This window comes from Armigeres subalbatus, chromosome 3 (genome assembly GCF_024139115.2).
Source record: "Armigeres subalbatus isolate Guangzhou_Male chromosome 3, GZ_Asu_2, whole genome shotgun sequence".
NCBI lineage: Eukaryota > Metazoa > Arthropoda > Insecta > Diptera > Culicidae > Armigeres > Armigeres subalbatus.
Genome location: NC_085141.1, coordinates 373,782,762 through 373,805,055, shown reverse-complemented (window position 1 = coordinate 373,805,055; position 22,294 = coordinate 373,782,762). Strand labels below are relative to the sequence as shown.

General features: G+C 41.3%; 1 protein-coding gene across 5 annotated transcripts in view; it reads right to left on the bottom strand.

Moving 5' to 3' along the window:
- Positions 1–22,294, bottom strand: part of LOC134226502 (insulin-like growth factor 2 mRNA-binding protein 1) — a 319,847-nt gene that overhangs the window by 163,600 nt on the left and 133,953 nt on the right. For 2 of the 5 annotated variants that reach the window (XM_062707316.1, XM_062707318.1), the window contains exon 2: positions 13,457–14,040. The exons of the other annotated variants lie outside the window; for them this stretch is intronic. In XM_062707316.1, the coding sequence (XP_062563300.1) occupies positions 13,457–13,563 (107 nt within the window). In that variant the 5' untranslated portion in view covers positions 13,564–14,040. The remainder of the gene's footprint in view (positions 1–13,456; positions 14,041–22,294) is intronic. 5 annotated transcript variants of the gene reach the window in all.

Sequence of the window (22,294 nt, the reverse complement as noted above, 5' to 3'; positions counted from 1 at the left end):
ACCTCCCTCCGTCCTCATTGTACTCTCTAATCGGTGTTCGCTAGCACGAACACAATCACGGCTGCACACCTAACCAGAATCCCTTTGATGAGTGTTTAATGGTATGAGTTTTCGTAGCTTAGAAGAAGGACCTCTTTTGCATTTTTGTGTCCCCGAAATGGAAAACAAAAAAAAATCGGTAACGACCTAGACAACGAACGATATTCTCCGACCGGACGACAATGGACGGCCGATGGATGCGATATGGAGGCAAAACGCAGGACGGGCGGGGAAAGTTTTCACATCGGGCAATCCTTGGGAAGGATCTCCAATTTCACGCGCGGGACCAACTAGAAACCGAAGTCGGCGAATGATTGCGAATGCCAAGCCCTACTACAATGTTGCTCGGCTGCCGGTTGATGTCAGTTTACTTGTGCAGGGGCGATGGTGCAAGATGGAGCTGATGAAAATTCAACTTTCAGAAAGAATTTCAATTCAAATTATCCGAAATAAGAACTTGGTGATGTGAGTTGAAATGGTGAATATCTGACGATTTCCTTACTGGTGGCATTTTAGACCCCATTCCCGACCCGTTCGCCGTCGCGGGTCGTTCTCACACGTGCGTTCAATGGGGACAGTTGATACGAGGGCGATGTATGCGCGGGATGCATTCTGCATCTAAGCGCATTCTTGCTGACAGAAAAACAGACCTCATGAAGAAACGAGTGCGCGTGCATTCGAGTGAATGAATTGTGCATTTGACACCGCGCCGAATGTGGATGTACAGTTATTATGCAATTTGCCCGATGGTGGAACGGGAGATAGCTACTATGTAGAGGAGAAAGTGTTTTTATGGAGCTCAAGGCGGTTGGAGAACTTTGGAGCACAGCAATTTATTGACGATGCTGTTTTTCAGTCTGCACGTGGATGTTACTCGATACTCAGCTGTTGATTTTCCTACAATGGCACATTGTCTGCATCTGCATCTAATTTTGACTTGTTTTTGTGAGGTTCTGAACTATCATACTCGTGGTTTTGTCTGATTTTAGGTGAGATATAAAATCTGTCTGTGCCAATTTATATATTCGATAAGCTACTTTTTATTCCATGCGAGGAAACGCAAGGCATTCAATGCTGCTGTTGTCGAGGTTTAAGATATGGTTGACTTATTTTTTTTTTAAACAAATGTGGCAAATTGAAATCACAGGATCAAAATTACGAGCGAAAAAAACAGAATCCTGTGTAATCCAAAACATAAATTGTTAATATTTATTTATATCAAAATTTCATAAAATCGAGGATGATCAACACACGTGGTTTTAGTTTCGAATTATCAAATGATGAGAACTCGCCAGCGAGTGAGGATAGTTCGAAAATCGTATCTTGATTTGAAACATTTCTCGTTAGTTTTTGAGCTCTTTCTCCCCCTACCACGAAATCATAACGCCAAAAAGAAGAGTGCTCTAGTCAAAAATCTGAAAAGTAAGTAATTGCAATCTTTATCGTTTGAAAATGATTCAGCACAACACTGGAAATCCTTAGAGATTTCCTGAAATTCTTATGCGCTGAAAACCTCTCCATCTTCCACAGAACGCTATGGACCTTCAAACTGGATATAATTCTCACATAAATAGAAAAAAAGCAATTTTACAGGTGTGTAGTAAATCTCTTCGTTCTTCAGAAATGCTAACAGACTTGTTATCCGTTGAGTATTCATGGATCCGTGTTTGTTGGAAACCAGTAGGCCAAGTGGTTTTATAAGACCAATCTAACCACTTTCCACTCCTCGAACCAACGACCTTTCTCTCTAGCAGTTTGGTATCTCTGTTTGAAAATGAGCGTCAACTTGAGTGTCCCATCCGTAGTGAAAATGTTATTGAGTTTTCTTGTTTGAAGATCGGTACCAAGTTATGTGTTTCTTCCTAAGTAACTCAACCAATCGCTGATAAGTTTTTATTCTATATGAAGTCCTTCATTCTTTTCAGGTGTCCCATTCGAAGTAATATCGGTTTTTTTTGGCAGGTGAATTTTCTTTCTGTTTGAAGACTAGTGGCAATTTGAGTGTCCCATACGGAGTAATGTAGGCCTCCTTCTTGGTATATTGGTTTTCTTATTTCAAGAGAGATGCCGTCTGGGCTTGAGTGTCCCATCCGAAGTAAAATTGATGATTAGTTTTTTTTTGTTTAAAGGCCGATGCCAACTTGTGTGTCTCATACAAATTAGTTCATCCCTATCTTTCCATGAGTTTTCCTACCGTGTCCACACGAGTGTCCTATCCAAAGCTACATTTGCTTTCCTACTCGATAGATTAGTTTTTTTTCTATTTGAAGACAGGTGTCCCATCCGAAATAACGTAGGCCCGCCCCTTTGGTAGATATTTCTTATTTTGAGATGAGTGTCAACTTGAGTGTCCCATCGGAAGTAACATCGTCATTCATTACTGCAGGTTAGTTGTTTTTGCTGTTTTAAGGCCGGTAATAACTTGAGCGCCCTATCCGAAGTAGTATTGGCCCTTCTCATTAGTAGGTTAATAATTACATTGAAAGTTTTTTTTCCCCATTTCAAGCTCAATATGATTTTCCGATCCGAGGTAACAAAGAACCTTCTCCTCGGTAGATTGGCTATCTTATTTAAAGACCAGTGCCTACGTCAGTGTCTTAGCAAAGGTAGCATTAGCATTCAATTTTTTTGCTGTTTTAAGATCGGTCACAACTTGAGTGTCCCATCCGAAGTTTAACATAGGACTTTCTCATTGGTACATCAGTTTTATTGTCATAATACCATCTTTTTCGGGTGTACCCCGTTAGGCATAAGTACGTTAGGCATAAGTACGTTAGGCATAAATACGTTAGTCATAATAGCCGTTAGGCATAACAGACGATAGGCATAATGTACATTAGGCGTTAGGCATAAAATGACCCAAAGAACAGCCCAAGACATAAAGAAGGCAGAATTATGCCTAACATACATTATGCCTAACGTCCGTTATGCTTAACGTCGATTATGCCTATCATACTAATGCTAATGTCCTTATGCCTAACGTCGCGGACCCCTTTTATCTGAAGCCAAATCGGATCTTTTGTCCAAACATTCAACCTGAGAAAAATCGGGTCTTCTGTAACCTCTGCAAGAACTAGAATCACCCGAATTCAAGCAGGAAGTGCCCGGAGTAACTGAATGAAGTCGAAATGCAGTACATCCGGCTCAACCAGGGCATATCCTATGATCAGGCCCGAATAAATCCTTTCCGTTTCTGACTAAACAAGCTCGTTCGCAAAAGTGGCAAACGTCAGCAAGGGTCAGGAGATCAAGGGCTTGAAGAAAACAATCGCAGAACTAAGGGGAGAAGATTGGCATGAGGTCAAAAGATTAGGAAAAGAAGGAGTCCGGAAATGTGGGAAATGGTATTGGAACCATACAAAAGAATGAGACGGTCGAGGAGTAAATTTAAAAAAAAAACGCTGATCTCACTGAAACGGTTAGCCAACATTGAAAGGATTGTATGAATAGTCAGAAAAACCTGACTAGAGATAGCACAGACTCAGCAAAGTGATGAATTAATCTACGACGTCTTCAGTGATTCGAGCAACCCGTCAGCCATGTGGGGACAAAATCCCCAACAATATTTATGTTTTATAATGGTTTATGGAAGTCTTGTAGAGAAAGTGATTTTCAAGACCATTATAAAACTAAAAATGTTACTTGGAATCCCTGCTCCAAACACCAGCCAAGCTAAGCGTTATATGGAAAGATTCCGGAGATAGCAGCGACTCGATGATCAGCAGTCCTATAGTAAAGTTAGAACAAGACCAATCGTAGATGCCCAAAACTGGTGGACAACCTCGACGCTCTCAATAAAAAAAACCTACCACCATTAGACGGATCTAATCTCCACCACAATGAACGACTTCATAATTCTCGCCCTTTCGAACTACAGCGCCCTACTCAAAGTGATAGCCAACCCCAAGCAACCCTTACTATCAGCTGATTTCGGAAATAATTTTCCTCTAGTAGAGCTCTGGGGTCTCCATCGAATCCCATCTCACCCCCATTCCGGAGGGGTCAGCATTGACTAATCGATAGCCGGAGGAGTCAGCCATTAAGTAATCGATAGCCACGAGTTCGTTCATGAGCCAGCTGCTCTGGAGTCAAGCACCACGCACCAATTCTCCTGGCGTTTGGCAGCCAACCCACATAGATATCCCACAGACCATGTTGGATCTATGGACAAGCCGACAGGGAACGATTTCGAATTTCGAAATCGAATGAGAGTTGGACAATAAGCCACCGACCGTGGTCATCGAACGACGGAAACAAAGCAGCCCTAAAGAGGGTCAACCAACGGATGCAGACTGATCTCCTTTCCGCACACCAGGCCGTCTGGAATGAATAAAACTAAACCATACGTGGGAGGAAGAAGGATTCTTGGACGGACTGCCCAAGCGGCATCAGCAGCAAGCAGTCAGAACTCTCGAAGTTCATTTCGAGGGCTTTAATAAAGATTTGCTGTACGGCATATTTCTCATTCTCTCCGAATTCCGGACGGAATTCTCTTCGAATTCCGGAAGAAATTTTCTCCGAATTACGGAAGGAATTCTTTCCGAATTCCGGAAGGAATTCTCTTCGAATTCCGGAAGGAATTCTCTCCGAATTTCGGAAGGAATTCTGTCCGAATTTCGGAAGGAATTCTCTCCGAATTTCGGAAGGAATTCTCTCCGAATTCCAGAAGGAATTCTCTCCGAATTTCGGAAGGAGTTCTCTCCGAATTCCGGAAGAAATTCTTTCCGAATTCCGGAAGGATTTCATTCTGGAATTCGGAGAGAACTTCTTCCGAAATTTGAAGAGAATTCTCTCCAAATTCCGAAAGAATTCTCTCCAAATTCCGGAAGGAATTCTCTCTGAATTCCCGAAGGAATTCTCTCCGAATCCCGAAAGGAATTCTCTCCGAATCCCGAAAGGAATTCTCTCCGAATTCCAGAAGGAATTCTCTCCGAATTCCGGAAGGAATTTACTCCGAATTCCGGAAGAAATTCTCTCCGAATTCCGGAAGGAATTCTCTCCGAATTCCGGAAGGAATTCTCTCCGAATTCCGGAAGGAATTCTCTCCGAATTCCGGAAGGAATTCTCTCCAAATTCCGGAAGGAATTCTCTCCAAATTCCGGAAGGAATTCTCTCCGAATTCCGGAAGGAATTCTCTCCGAATTCCGGAAGGAATTCTCTCCGAATTCCGGAAAGAATTCTCTCCGAATTCCGGAAGGAATTCTCTCCGAATTTCGGAAGGAATTCTCTCCGAATTTCAGAAGGAATTCTCTCCGAATTCCGGAAGGAAATCTTTCCGAATTCCTGAAGGAATTCTCTCCGTATTCCGGAAGGAATTCACTCCGAATCCCGGAAGGAATTTACTCCGAATTCCGGAAGGAATTCTCTCCGAATTCCGGAAGGAATTCCCTCCAAATTCCGGAAGGAATTCTCTCCGAATTCCGGAAGGAATTCTCTCCGAATAACGGAAGGAATTCTCTCCGAATGCCGGAAGGAATTCTCTCCAAATTCCGGAAGGAATTCTCTCCGAATTCCGGAAGGAATTCTCTCCGAATAACGGAAGGAATTCTCTCCGAATCCGGAAGGAATTCTCTCCGAATTCCGGAAGGAATTTGCTCCGAATTCCGGAAGGAAATCTTTCCGAATTCCGGAAGGAATTCTCTCCGAATTTCAGAAGGAATTCTCTCCGAATTCCGGAAGGAATTCTCTCCGAATTCCGGAAGGAACTCTGTCCGAATTCCGGAAGGAATTCTGTCCGAATTCCGGAAGGAATTCTGTCCGAATTCCGGAAGGAATTCTGTTCGAATTCCGGAAGGAATTCTGTCCGATTTCCGGAAGGAATTCTCTCCGAATTCCAGAAGGAATTCTCTTCGAATTTCGGAAGGAATTCTCTCCGAATTTCGGAAGGAATTCTCTCCGAATTTCGGAAGGAATTCTCTCCGAATTTCGGAAGGAATTCTCTCCGAATTCCGGAAGGAATTTTCTCCGAATTCCGGAAGGAATTTTCTCCGAATTCCGGAACGAATTCTCTCTGAATTTCGGAAGGAATTCTCTCCGAATTCCGGAAGAAATTTTCTCCGAATTCCGGAAAGAATTCTCTCCGAATTTCGGAAGGAATTTTCTCCGAATTCCGGAACGAATTCTCTCTGAATTTCGGAAGGAATTCTCTCCGAATTTCGGAAGGAATTTTCTCCGAATTCCAGAAGGAATTCTCTCCGAATTTCGGAAGGAGTTCTCTCCGAATTCCGGAAGAAATTCTTTCCGAATTTCGGAAGGATTTCTTTCTGGAATTCGGAGAGAACTTCTTCCGAAATTTGAAGAGAATTCTCTCCAAATTCCGAAGGAATTCTCTCCGAATTCCGGAATAAATTATCTCCGAATTCTGGGTGGAATTTTCTCCGAATTCCGGGTGGAATTCTCTCCGAATTCCGGAAGAAATTCTCTCCGAATTCCGGAAGGAATTCTCTCCGAGTTCCGGGAGGAATTCTCTCTGAATTCCAAAAGGAATTATCTCCGAATGCCGGAAGGAGTTATCTCCGAATTCCGGAAGGAATTCTCTCCGAAATTCCAAAAAGAATTCTATCCGAATTCCGAAAGGAATTCTCTCAGAAATCCGAAAGGAATTCTCTCCGAATTCCGAAAGGAATTCTCTCTGAATTCCAGAAGGAATTCTCTCCGAATTCCGGAAGGAATTGTCTCCGAATTCCGGAAGGAATTCTCTTCGAATTCCGGAAGGAATTCTCTTCGAATTCCGGAAGGAATTCTCTTCTAATGCCGGAAGGAATTTTCTCCGAATCACGGAAGGAATTCTTTTCGAATTCCGGAAGAAATTCTCTCCGAATTCCGGAAGGAATTCTCTCCGAATTCCGGAAGGAATTCTCTCCGAATTCCGGAAGGAATTCTCTCCGAATTCCAGAAGGAATTCTCTCCGAATTTCGGAAGGATTTCTCTCCGAATTTCGGAAGGAATTCTCTCCGAATTCCAGAAGGAATTCTCTCCGAATTTCGGAAGGAGTTCTCTCCGAATTCCGGAAGAAATTCTTTCCGAATTCCGGATGGATTTCTTTCTGGAATTCGGAGAGAACTTCTTCCGAAATTTGAAGAGAAGTCTCTCCAAATTCCGAAGGAATTCTCTCCGAATTCCGGAATGAATTTTCTCCGAATTCCGGGTGGAATTCTCTCTGAATTCCGGGTGGAATTCTCTCTGAATTCCGGGTGGAATTCTCTCTGAATTCCGGGTGGAATTCTCTCTGAATTCCGGAAGGAATTCTCTCCGAATTCCGGAAGGAATTCTCTCCGAATTCCGGAAGGAATTCTCTCCGAATTCCGGAAGGAATTCTCTCCGAATTCCGGAAAGAATTCTCTCCGAATTCCGGAAGGAATTCTCTCCGAATTCCGGAAGGAATTCTCTCCGAATTCCGGAAGGAATTCTCTCCGAATTCCGGAAGGAATTCTCTCCGAATTCCGGAAGGAATTCTCTCCAAATTTCGGAAGGAATTTTCTCCAAATTCCGGAAAGAATTCCCTCCGAATTCCGGAAGGAATTCTCTCCCAATTCCGGAAGGAATTCTCTCCGAATTTCGGAAGGAATTCTCTCCGAATTCCGGAAGGAATTATCTCTAAATTCTGAAAGAAATTATCTCCAAATTCCCAAAGGAATTTTTTTCCAAATACCGTGAGGAATTCTTTCCGATTTGCGAAAGAAATTCTCTCCGAATTCCGGAAGGAATTCTCTCCGAAATCCGGAAGGATTACTCTCCGAATTCCGGACGGAATTTTCTCTGAATTCCGGAAGGAATTCTCTTCTATCTTCTGAAAGAAATTCTCTTCAAATTCCAAAACGAATTTTCTTTAAATTCCGGAAGGAACTCTCTCCGAGTTCCGCAACGAATTCTCTTCGAATTCCGGCAGATGAAAATTAGTCACTTTGAGAAACTTGTCACTTTTTAATGTTTTGGTAAAAATTGATGAAATTTGAACTGAAACTAGCTAAGAGTGTAATGTTCACATTGGCAGAAATTTATTCCAATTTGTCACGTGGTAATTGGGATGGCAGCGAACCAAGACCCGCCTAAAAATGTTCCATGCCGTCGTGGAAAACCCGACAGCGTTCCACAAATCGATCGGGAAACATCCAACGATTTAGCAGCGGCCAGACATCGGGCACAAAACCGAAGACAACTTAACCGGAGAAGGCAAGGAGGGTGTTGAATCTTTCGATCTTTCGATCCGCGAAAAAAGGCGAAGAAAGCTAAGGATTCCACCTGATTTGTCAAAAAAAAACGATGAAACGTGCCGGACCCCTCGTCTACAAGATCAGGAATGCATCAAAACGGAACGACAAACAGAACAAGGAAGCTGCACCGAGAATGGCTGACGAAATCGAGGAGCACCGTGACGGGGCAGGACTCTACTTTGCTAATATCACGGTTGGCTGTTCCTGTGGAAATAAGGAAGAATAAGGTGAACTAATTTGCCAAAAAGTTTTTTCAATGGGTAAACCTTCCAAGACGTGTACCTCTAGAAGCATTTGATGCCCTTCCTGCGGTCTCGAGAAGGTGAGACGCCTAAGGTATTCGAGAATGAGCAGGATTTGAAGATATAGTGGCTAAAGGTATCAAAAGAAGTCGGCCCCATTATTGCACAACACAATGATCAATTCAATGATTCATTAAATTTAGTAACAAGCAGAGCCAAACCGCGTAAAAAGCGACCCCAGTTTAGTTCATTTTCTAAAATTTCAAAGAGAATCCTACTGAAAATTAATGTTTGGCGTTTTTGAGTGTCTCATTTTCATCAAGTAGTTTTTATCAGTAGTCTACACCACTGGGATTTGCCAAAAGCGTCTTCCCAGGATTATCGATACCTACTACTAAGGACCAAGAAACCGGTGGAGTGACGGTCTCAAAACCGACAACTCGCTAAAGATTAGTCTTAAGGCCACCCTAACGAATGCGCAAGCACTCTTCAACGAGAGTATTACGAAAGTGTATCGGGATTCGGAACCTCGGTTAACTGATGAAACACGGTGGGGAACGGCATTGTTTCGGACAACATCGAAGAATCATTGTACCGTCGGTCGGACATGTGATCTGTTTTTTTTTTTCAGCGGAAGCTGCGGCCATCTTCTAGGCCAGTGCCAAACCGCGAACAAGGCACACATTATGGATCAGTGTGCTTTTGAACTTGCAGTATCCAACTGTCAAGCATCCTTTCATATAAGCAATTGACGTTTCCTACGACCAAAACATCATCCGAGGTCCCAGCTGCTGACGCAAACCCGGTGGATTGAAAAAGTGGTAGCTGCTGCCTGGGACACTTTCAAGATCCGGAAGGCACCGAACCGGAACAACAAACAAAACACAATGGATAACATTCGCACCAGGAAGCTGTACCGGGAGTGGTTGCGACGATATCGAGGTACATCGTACTTGACAACCAGACTTACACCAATGTAAATGTCGGGACAGAGGTTCCTGATTCCTGAGACACTTGAAGTGCAAATAAAAAATCAGAAGGAGTGAAAATCACCGTTGCCCTAAGGCTCGTGGGCGAAGCGCAAGCCTCTGAATGTTGAATATTGCTGTTTTCTTTCTAAAAAGTGAAGAGAATACGACCTAAAATGGCATTTTTGTGTGTCTCACTTTTTTGAGTGCCACCTTTGCAATTTCAGAAGTAACTGTGTATTGCATGCTTTTGAAACTTTAAAAGAAACTCTTGCGGAATATTTGAGGATTGCGCACGGATTTCGTGGAGCACGTGGAATTTTTTTGAAATACTAACGGGCTGGGCTGTTTTAGTACCTTTTTGATGACTACTTGCGTACTTTTATAACTGCTTTGGCAGAATTTCATCACATTGAGATGACCCAAAGCAAAATCACCAGGTTGGTCAAAAAAATCTCACCAGTAAGCTGCAAAGGGAGTGGTTTCAACAATATTGAGGTGCACCACGATGGACAACGAAACTTAAATCACAAGGAGCACCACGATGGACAACAACAGTTAAATTGGGACAGAGGTTTTGCCAAAATTTCTTGGTTTGGCATGGCATCATGGATTCGGAAGTATGAGTAAGCTAGCCGCAGTGGAGAACTATGCGACATCGGGCCAGATTTGTGATTTGTCTTACGATTTAGCAGCGTTAGTCCATCATGAAAACTTGACCTTGTGAGACACTTAAAGTGCAAATAAATAATCAGAAGGAGTGAAAATCACTATTTCTCAAAATCTCATGGACAAAGCGCATGCTTCAACATGTTGGATATTTCTGTTTTCTTTCTGAAATTTGAAGAAATTACGACCTAAAATAGCATTTTTGTGTGTCTCATTTTTTTTTGAGTGCAACCTTTGTAGCTTCAGGAGTACTTGTGCGTGGTCTTGAGACTTTATAGAGTTCTTGCGGAATTTTCATAAGGTACTGGAATCTTTTTGAAATACTAAAAAGCTTACAGGAGTTTTAATATTTTCAGTACCTTTGTAGATGTACTTTTATGCTTGAGATAACCTCGAATCTAAAGCAGATTTGTCAAAAAAAATCATGTTCTCCTTAGTGAAACATTCAACTGCGTCCTAAGATGGAACGAGAAACATCAATGAATGTTTTTAAGGAAACTCAGATGACCCGGTGGCTGCAAAGACCACGAAAACCTAACACGATGACAAAACTTGCACCAGGAAGCTGCACCGCTAGTGGATGACGATACCGAGGAGCGTTCTGATGGAAAACGAGACTTGGGGCTATAGCTCCTCGATGTACAAATAGACTTATAGCGACGCAAATATCATAGTAGAAGCTTTACGTTCATTAGGAAGGAGGTTATGATGAATAATGTTTTGTACAAACGATTGGGTTTTGCATGCCATCGTTGGAACGGCAACATAAGACAGCCGAACGGAGGGCAAGACTACTTTTGGATTGTCTCCACCAGTGCCCAAAAGCTTGTCACTGGTATCAGGAGCAAGCTTTTGAATGTTGGATATTGATGACTACTCCTAGAAATTTGATCCGACGCAAAATGACCCTTCGCTAACTATTTTTGTGTGTCTCACTTTTTTAAGCATTTTTGTGTGTCTCACTTTTTTTTAAGTACAAGTACAGGATTTTGAGAAACTTGACGGACTTTGAAATTTTGAGAAACTTGACGGACGTGAAAGCTTCTCGAAATTCAAGCGGGCTAACAAGAGTTCTAATGATATTTTTGTACTTTTGCAGGTTGATACCGCGTTTGGTACTTTTGTAGGTTGGCAAAATCCCTAGAAGCACACATGTTTCACATAAGTTACTGCAACTCATAGGTGACCTGATTTAGTCACATTCAAGGTGCTACAACCATTTGTGTCTGTCTTGTGCTGGTCGGAATATAAGTGGGTCAAATAGAATTTGTCGAGTAACGAAAACCAGGAGTGATTTTTTTTGTGACCAAATAATCTTGGAATTCTTAAATCAATCAAAGAGTGATTATCGTCAATCGATTTTTGTGGAGCTTAGCTTAAATTGCAACCTATTTGTCATACCTTTTTCTGCCTTTTAACTTTTAGCCGCTTTTCTGTTTTCGGTTCATTTACATTACGGAAACTTGCGTAAGACCCCTGGTGAGAGAGAATTACATGCAAAAGTACCATCTGTTCCAATATCAGATTTTTGAAACCTTCACTGTCGTTAGACCAACACGATCCTATGAACATTAACATTCAAAATGGGCAAATTCACTGGATGATCCATTAAAGCGACGAAACTAAGAACGGAAAACTATTTTTTTTTGACCAAATAATCTTTGAATTTCCCAAACCAATCAATAAACGATTGCCAATGAAAAATGTCTTTGAATTTGTGCTTGAATTGCAGCCCATAAGATTTCCTGTCCAGTATAGATATCCAGTCAAACTATAGCGATGAAAAAATAGAGATTGTGAACTAAATTCTGCAAAGCACAAGAAGGTATAAAATAGGATTTTTTGGAAACGCTTTTTTATTGCAAAATTCCATGAAATGCTTCTCATTCTTTTATACTAAATTTCATATATTCATCATTTTGTCATTCTTACGTTGGATTTTTTTAAAATTATTTAACCATTGGAATGTCTGACAAATTTGCTTACTGTTATGAAAACAATCTACGCAGATTGCATGTCTGTATACGACTGTTTCGACTACAATTGTGTTACTAAATATGTAAAGCATTTTTTTGTAATTTGTATGTCATTTTAGTTATTTCTTGCCATTTCGTACAACAAAATTGTTTTAGAAAGGTTTACTCAAGGATTTACGAGCCCTTTGGCCTGAATTGCAAAGAAATCGTGTTCCAAAGTTTATTTTTATTATGGGAGTGTTTTATTCAAAAGCATTTTTTTGTGCTACAAAATGGCTGATAGTTAGATCTTGAAGAGCCTTAGCCTCTAAAGCAAAAATTTTCATCTTTAGGTTAGACGCGTATGCCATTTTGAATGATTTCTAACAAAAAGCTAACTTCAGTTCAACTCAAGGATTAATTCACAGAATGTCAAACTCGAAACAAAAAATCATTGTTCCCTTCATATATCTCCCATAACAATGCCGAGATGATGATGACCATGATTATGCAACGTTCAACAAAACCCGACCCAGTCCCATCCGAACCGAACAACAATCCCTAGGTTAATAACACTGAAATATGACACCAGCTCGGGCAAGGGTTGCTAGGATCGTCCGAATTCTCTCGGTCAAAGCGCTTGCTTGGATCGATCTTTCGTGTGTTCCACACAAAAAAAAACACAATCCAAATGCTTTTGTTTAGGCACAGTTTTCTTCCTTTTTTTCCTGTTTGGCAAAGATTTAGATTTTAAAAACCAACCTACGAAATCCTTCTTTTCTTTTTGAGGCAGTTAGCAGCCTCCTTCTACTCTCTCGAAGGAGGTAGAACGGACCGGAAAGAGTCCGAAAAACCGCCCGAAGACCGATCCATTGCCCCATTCATTCGGATTGTTTCGTCCGGTTGATTCGTGGTTTGGCGGGACGCTGGGAAGCTGAGCCTCGAAAATTAGGTATTTTAATGATTGTTTTTCTTTAGAAATTTTAAAAGAAGAAATTTCGGTAAATACTTCGACAGTGAGCTATGAATGGCCTGAGGCGGCACTATCCGTTGCTGACCCATTAGGCATCACAGTAAATCATTTGCATCCAGAAGCGGACTCATCCCAAGCCGTTTCTCGCATTTACTGATCTATGGTTGGAGGGCATGTGTGCTTGCAAAAACTTTGCTTGACGCAGTTTTGGTTATTTATTTCGTGGAAATATTGAATGATTGATCAGTAAAAGGAAGTTGGGCGCCAAAGTGTACCGAAAGCAACCCAATGCTATCGATTGACGTTTCGTTTGCATCTTCACACTTCGTCAAGGTTCTACACCCCAAATTAGAAATTAGAATTTCGAATAAAAAAAGGAAAAAAAACTTTCAATTACCTGGCACCGTTCTGCGTTTTGGGCGCATCCAGCGGCGGGTCGAATATCTGCTCTCTATCCTCTTTCGACAGCTCCAGGTCCGCGAACTGGTCCAGGTTGGAAGCCATCGTCGGGCTGTCGGCGAGATGCTCGTGGTCCGAAATTTTGACTATTTTTGCTGCGAACCGGGGTATCGACGAGAGAAGGATGGACCACGCGGTGTGCGTACGGTGTGCTGCCTTTGTATGCGCGGGTGGACCCAACTAGGAAGCGAATGCGTTTATTCCTCTGGTTTTGTTTGTTTTTTTTACGATGTTGATGGCGAAACTTTTTTGTTATTGTTGCACTTGATTAATTTTGCTCTTCGCTGCGTTTAGTCAAACTTGTTTTGAGTGCGACGCTAGAATACTCAATACTTTTCGTTTAAACTTTCATTAACAACAATACACATAACAATGACTTCTTAGCTCTCGCTCACTCGGTTGACGTAGTATCAGGAAACTGTGATTTCAAATGGATTTTTGATCGATTGAATGCTCATCACTCACTTTTTGTTTTTTAATTTACTTTAATACTTGGACGATTTAATAAAACTCTGCTACGAACTAATTAAAGAATAAATACTTTCTTTGTAAAACACTTTGTTTGAGGCAATTATTACGCGCATGAAACTTAACTTGCAGCTTAGGGCTTAAGGGCGAATAATTCTACGCAGTGATTAAAAATTGGGCGCTGGTGGGCTCTACAAACTACTCTTTGATTATGAAGCTTTGCTCTCGTTTTTTAAGACTTGTTTTGCTTTAATCCCTTGGATTGTTGTCAAACTTAAACAACGAATTTCAAATGTTTTCCACTCGATGAACGCAGAAGGCCGTGTGACGATTCTGAATGTCTGAAACTGTTCCGGCTCCGGTTTGCTTAGATTTCCTCCTTTTCACCGTACCCGTATGATAGTTACGAAAGAAAAACACACTTATCTGCTCACTCCCTATGGGCGATGAAAACAAATCACGGTGAAGCGACAGCACATGGGACACTTTTGTGAGCGAAGCAGTGTTAGGCGTATTCGAAGCTTGCGTAGTTGTGTTGTTCCGATTTCCTCACTAGGGAAGGTGTCCCAATTTTGGGGCGATTCACGCTTCGGCCGATCTATGGGGCGGCGCTCACGCACACTCGCCCAATTCTTTGGTCGAACTCTCGACTCACTCACGCAACGGAACCACTGTGAACAGCGCTCAGCGGGCCTTGGGATGTTTTGAGCAGAACGTCGCAGCAACCACGTCTACTTTTGTGGGTTTCCAGTGGCAACGGGACAATCACGAATCACTTCCTCCCTCACCGTAGATTAGAATAGATTTTTTTTTTACTCTCAGCACTGCAATACTTTTCGGCTCCACTACACGATACGAAGACTTCCCGCGATTTCTTTGACACAAGGACACTGCGTTTTCACGGCGTAAAATTCCGGAATGATGATTGCTGGGATGGGGTAGTTTCTCGATTTCAGGACCGAAAGAGAGGATGTTGGACTTTGGAAAGTTACTAATCTAATCGAAACAAAAAGTGTGGTGGTGTGTCAGTTGAGAAAAGAGTTCTGCTGCAACCAACGCAGCGGCGGCACTTGCGTGTCTTTTGCTCGAGTTTCCTATATCAACTAAATTACATCGTACATAAAACTTATGCTCAGACCCGTGGTGGATGAATTCATTCCTTCACGATTGCCGTATTCTAACCACTACATCCGAGCCACAACTACCAGCGCGCTTCTTCATTGATCCGTCTCACTTCTTCAACCCAACACACTTCCCAAAAAAACACAGTAAATGGGAGCATCGAACCCAGGACGGCCGCTATGCTCTCACCCTGTTTTCGCCGCCTGTTCGCAACCATTGTGCGTCAACATAACCCCCTCTTGCCTGGCCGGACGCAAACACCCAAAATCCACACGCACGCACACACCACCATCGCAGCAACCCGCAAGCAAGCATAAGTCGCCGGCGGATGAAGCATTGCTTTCCATTTAATAGGTACCATGCGAGAGGCATTAGAATAAAATTCCTTCGCACACCACCATACCAGCGCCGAACATGGTGGAAACCAGCCGAAAGGAGAAACAAGAGAAGAAAAAAAAAACACTCACTTACACAAATTTCGGCTAACGCAAAACCTTCGGTGACGCTTCTGCCGGTACCGGACCATTCTCCATCTCCGAAATTTTGTACTCTTCTTAGCTGCTGGGGAAAGGTGCAAGAACCAGGTTAGAAAGTGGGCTTGCCGTTGCATTGCAGGCTCTGACGTCCCGCAATACTTTTCCACACAGGTTAACGAATTGGTTCAATGCATTTTTTCCATATCATTAGAAATTGTATGTCCGATTGCAAGTAGGTCATCAATTAATAAGGATTCCATACCAATTTGGAATGCGAGTTTCCCAGTTTTCCCAAGTTAAATATTTGTGATTTAATGGAATTGGCAAACAGCACTGGGGTCAGTGTTTTACCCCAACGCGATTCAGATAATAGTGAAAGCTCAGCTATCATAGTTGGCTTTGTCTTGTGAATATGCATGTCAGGTGATTTTGCTCTCAGTTGACAGTCCTTGTATAAAAATGATAGTGACAACAAGGTTCCATCTCGCTGTAGGTGCATCAATTCATTTTGTTCGTCTCACCCGCCCTGCTTCATCTTCCTATCTCCTCTCTATCAAACCCCCTCACAAGTTTGGTGAATCAAGATTCTAACCTCAAAAATCAAGCACACCACGCAGCGCGCGTTCCCAACGCAGCAGCCCGTTTTGCCCAATAAATCAAGTCACGCTACGCACGGCGCGGCGATGAATCAGAATGAACGCAAAAAATCGCGCAGAAGTTCGTCGCGATGCCTGCGGTGGCATCCGAACATCGCGCGAAGCTTTGGCGCGCGTACGCTTCACGATTCGCGACCGTCGCGCGATTGATCGTCATCATCAGCATCATCAGCACCGCGATCGCGAGGCGGAACAACCAACGATGCAACATTTCGGTCGGTCACTCAGCGCACATCGCAAATTATTCGCTGGTGCGCGCGCGCGGGTGATTGGACAAGCTGAGCGATTGGAGCGATCGCGGCAGCAGCAGCAGCAGCGGGCCGTCCGCCGAATACATAGGAAAGTAGCGACCGCTTTAGCTAGAACCTAGATTTCGCGCAATGTCGAAAAACAAGAAGCAGCAAAATGCAAATGGCGGAATTGGCACTATGCGGTGTTCAGCGTGGTCGTTGTCGCGACGAGTAGAATGGGCCTCTTCGGCTCTAGCCAGGCGGATGATGGCGTGTGAGGGAGGATGGTCCAGCATGCGCCTTTTATTATTATTATGCTCCAAACCAACAGATTAATGAAGTCGCAAATATTGGATCACAGTTATGCTTTTTCTATACTGTGAATGGCAATGTCAAATTATTTCAAAATTTTATTTCTACAAAACTAGCTACAAAAATCGAATTGGTGTTCAACTCCAATGAAATGAATGAAAGTCTCAAACAAGTGAATTAGCAAAAAAAAATTAATAACAATAAATAATCTTTTCTTAACAAATCGAAGCTTATCTAGCTAATACTAGAATGAAATTGAACTATTTCTAGCTTAACTTTACAAAAGGACCTAAGTAACATTTTTTTCATGAATTAATTTGAATAGCGCAATCAACAGAACAACCAGTATTCAAATTAATTCATGAAAAAAAATGTTACTTAGATCCTTTTGAAAAGTTAAGCGAGATTTGTTCACAAAAAGTAATCTAAATAATTCGACGAATAATTTAATGTGTTGCGCCATTTTTCCTCGCGGGTGCGCCCGAGGCCATTCTCCCCCCGAGTAGGAGATGATGTGTGCAAAGATGACGATGCCAAGAAGATGGTCGTGTCGTGAGGTTCGCGCGGAGGTGGGGCTTCCCAAGTAGGAACTAGATCGTGACAATGCGATGCATGGTTGCGATGGTTGACTGGGGGAAAACGTGGTGATCGCGGTGCGGAGGGACAGATTGTTCTGCGAATTTGTCACAAGATGGGGGCCACCGATATGAGGGGGTGCAGATGTTGCTTTGGAGAAATAATTCTGTGAAGCTGGTCTTATTGATAGACCAAAATTTTGATTTGTTTTTTTTTTCAATTTGGTAAACTGGCACAATATTTTTCTTGTTTAAAAGGAAGTCCCAATTTCAACGCATGGTTTAATAACAATGTATCATCGAATTAGAATTAGTTATGAAAAAACTATATCCATGATAATTTTTTTTTAGATTTTTTTCGATGATTCCTTTTGCTTTTGCTAATGCTTTTTTTCAACGACGATTGTCCCCACACTCTAACTTTCATCTACTCAGTGACTGAGTAAAATTGTATTGCCGTCTCTTTTCTTCCCACGGAAATTTTACTCAATTTCCGTCAAAAGCAGGATTACTCATAGTTTTGAGTTGTCCTGCTTTTGACGGAAATTGAGTAAAATTTCTGTGGGATAGAAAGAGAGGGCAATACAATTTTACTCAGTCACTGAGTAGGTGAAAGTTAGCGTGCATCAATTCAGATTAGTGTAGGGTTGTACGTCAAATTCATATGCGTTCAACTTTGAAGATAAAAGGTTTATTAAACTTCAATCTCATAGGCGGTACACAAATCGTGCAACTTCGAAGTGATTTACTTTCAAAGCGTGATTTTATCGATTCTTGAACTGTAGAGCATAAATGACACCATTCATCCACTATCGTTGACTGAAATCATGCCATGAAGATTTTCTTGATTTGTAAAGAGTCATAAACTCATTTAACGCGTCTCAAAGCAAATACTGTCGTTAAGGCCACTCCTCACGGAATCACAACTGTCATTTTTGTTGATTGAGCTATGCTGCGTCGCAGCATGCGTGAAATAATAATAATGACAGTTGTGCGTTGCTTCCGTATCGACTGGTGTGCCCCCGAAAACGCGAGCACTTTGAAACTTGGATTCCGTGAGGAGTGACCTTAATCACAGTAAATCGCATTTTTATAAAAATAAATACAAAATCGAGCAATTCGTTTCAATCAAAGCAAGCGATGACTTACAATGTCGTAAAATTAGGAGATTTTACTAATTTTATTCATTAATGTTTTAGTGCTTGTCACAGAAAGCACTGACTCGCCAATCAGTTGCCAGGAAGTCTAAACCACACAGAAAAAAAATTCTTGTTATTTAAACCTCCTGGCCAGTACTGGTAGTTTTCGCGATCGTCATTCAAAAGCGAAAACAGAGACATTTAAATTCTCAAGAGACCAAATGAAAATGTAGCGGGATCTAGGTCACCTGTCACATTACAAGCTCCCATGGCGGAAATGTTGCTTTGTTTTGAAAATTAAATTTCTAAATAGTTTCTATAGATCTGTGCAAGTAAAGATGATCATTCAACAAAATGATTATATTGTTCCTTAGTTAGAAGTACTAATAGTAGCATTATTGAAGCAGAGACAGGTTGTTGCTTGTTGTTTGATGCGCTTTCATGAAATAAAAATCAGTGAAAATTTGGCGAAATTCCTTTCATTGTTTGTATTTTCTATGAGAGTGGGATAGAGAGATCATTGTAAATATCGTGTGACTTATCCAAATGAAAATAAAAATCTCAGAACTGCTCCTGAAAACTGATTGAATGAACGGAAATACGGACGAAGTAAGGTGCATGCCATACTCAAGGAGAGAAGTCAAGGAAATTTTTCTCCAATGAATCGCCCACTTTGAGCGTGCTTACAGCGTCACACTAGGAGTTAACTTTCTGAAATCAGTATGGCGAAAGGCATCTAAGGTTCGATTTCTCAAAATTAAGCACCTTCATTGAAAAAATATTTGGTTTATTTTTTTTTACGTGGGATAAGATGACAAGCAGAGTCTGCATTCGGTTTTATACACCTCAGAATGATAGAACTTGCCTTTTATGGGGAAACATCATAAACATAGATTAAGTTTTTACTAACAATTCACATTTATTTGCGTTCATTTGAATGCATTAAAGCAGCTTTTGAAATAAAAAGTTTTTTTTTAATTTTGATTTTTTTTCCATGCCCTTAGAAAAACGGAGAATAAAACAATGTTTTTTAAGGTGAAGGTGGGTTGAGTACCAAAACACAGATTTGAAAGTATTGGTACAATAAAAACTTTCATATACTTATTGGTGTCGTATTTATAAAAACAAAGAATGTTAGTAGGGTGGATCAAAAAACGACCCAGCTCCTCCACGCTCACTCGATTCCGTCCCATGCTCCGAGTGTCCTTCAAAAGCCAATTTGAACAAAAAGTGAATGAGCACAAGCCGGTTCAAGTTTGTATGAAAACTAGTATAGGAAACTAAGTCATTACACTGGCTACAGCGCCTCCCCTTCAAACACTGGCGAAAAGAGAACCTACATTGCTGAAAGCAACATTCCAGAGACTTCACTGAACGAAAACCAAACCTTAGGAAAAATCCATTGATTACGTAACACAAAAAATAGCATTTTATACCCCGCTTACACCCATGGCACACTTTTTGTATGAAGTATCTGCTCCTGATGCGATAGATATCACAGACAAATTCTGGCTATTTTGTCGAATTACACATTTTACTGATGCCTTCTGAGAAGCCTAATTATCATGCTAAAGATTCGCGATTAATCTCGATTAAAATCTCGATTAAAATCGACTACCAACTATTGGAACGACCCTTTAATATGCATTGTCTATGGAGTTAAAGCTCTTGAATATTTCATCCAGTCATATGGTCTTCCCCCTCGCCAGCTTCCAATGACAGAGTGCCACAATCAGAATAATGTAAAATGCGACCTAGCCAGGGGCACAGTAAGCCCCTTTTCAAACCAGCCCAAACCATCGAACGACACCCAAAATATGAAACATAATCGACTGAGCGTGGTGGAGCAAGATCATTTTTGAATCACCCTAATTATTAGTTTGCCGCTATCGATGCGGGAGGTGTGGGGTTGTTCCGTGGAAGGTCCGGTGCCATATTCACTGCTATCGTACTCTTCCAACTATGTCCTTAAGGCTCAAGAAAAATTGGGCGATGAAAACAGCTTTCTGAATGATTTACCACCGGAGGTGTGTCGTCTATCTCTTTATATCCTTCGAAAATTTGTGATTGTGGTAGTGCAACACCGAGAACTACCACGAACACTAATTCAAAAAGTACGGATTTATGTAGTGGTTTGTTGTCAGTTGTTTTGTTGCATTTTTTTTTTTTCAGTATTTGCAAAATATTGCAAAGTATGTAAGTACAGAATTATAAAAATGTTGAGAACAGACTGGAAGATCAATAAAATTGCTTTAAGTTCTTTACTTATGATGCCTTCCAGCTCATTCCCGTACGACCATTTCTTGCACTCAATTGACCTTTCCCGTCAAAAATTATACCTCATTTTATTGCCTTAGCCAATTCTTTGACCCGTTCAAGGTCAACTTTCTCAAAGAAGACATATTTTTTGAAGCCTCTAACTATTTAGAAAACCGAAAACAAATCTGAAAAAGTGCTGCATGTGTGAACCGGCCTGAAGGATTAGCCTGATCAAAATCGGACGAATGTTAGGCCTAACTTAGAAAACAGCTACCTCTCTCTGAGCTTTGAATGCCTGCCCATCGGATATTCAACAGTTTCGACTTTTCCCCATTGCTATTTATGTAGACGAAGAATCAGAAGGGATGAATTTTGGTTGTCACGCCCTTTTCAAATGTTCGTCTAGAGTTTATGGTTCATTGGAATCGGAAAAGCCTCCGGTTAGAAAGCGGTTATGATGGTAATTTTTCGGACTACATAGAGCTTTTCTGAATAAAACGAGCGAATTTATAATAAACTAGCTGTCCCGGCGAACTTTGTCTCGCCAAAAATTGATCAATTTTGTTATACAATTTTTTGCGTACACAATTTATCTAGAAAATAAATCGGTTCTTCAGAAGGATATTTAAGTAAGTAAACTAATTATTACGTAAACAAACAATAATTAGCACTAATCGATCTTTCCATTATCGAATGATAATGCCAACTTCGTGTTATACACACCCGGCCATAAGTTCACCTGGAAAAAAATATCACAAATAGCTCAAAAATAAAATAAATAGTTCAACCGAAATATTGTATATTTTTGAAAATTTGGCGCAACGTGGTGGTTTTTTTTGTTGGGGCCTAGAACCACTGCCATTGAGTTGAACTTTTGTGGTATACCCCTGATTACTCTTAACTATGTATTCGCATCTTGTAGATTGATCACCATTTGTCAAGTAAACAACCTAAGACGCGTCTTTTCCCAGTCCGGTATAAATGAGTTAATAAAACCCACTACCTTTCCAGGATTTGCAGTTCAAATATCTCCTGGTTGCATAAAGCCACTATTTATAAATATAGATCTACGTGGTGGATAGCACGTGCTGCAGATAAATTTTGCACTTCTATGAGAGCCTTGGAAAATGATAACGAAGGTTGTCATTTTGTTGCAAAGCACAATATGAATATTAACTATTGATGTATTTTCTTGTGTATTTTTGAACTGTCAGCCGAACGAAACATCAACGCCAGCCAACGACATAAAATTCTGTTTTAAAAAAGTAGAAACTCTGTGGCAGTGAAACAGCACATGCCGTTTACTATTGTCTATCCGGAATAAATTTATACCGCTTTTTATAACGAAGTTGGATTTTTCTCCAGATACAGGCAACTTTCCCAACTTCGGAAGTAGTGCGCTGGATTCGCCTAAAGATGCGCTAAACAACGCATCAATTAGTTTGACAAATAAAACTTCGGAAGAATGTTCGGTTCGGAAGTCCCGACTTCCGAATTCTAACTTGGTGCTATGCCGACAATATATGCAACAAATATTCA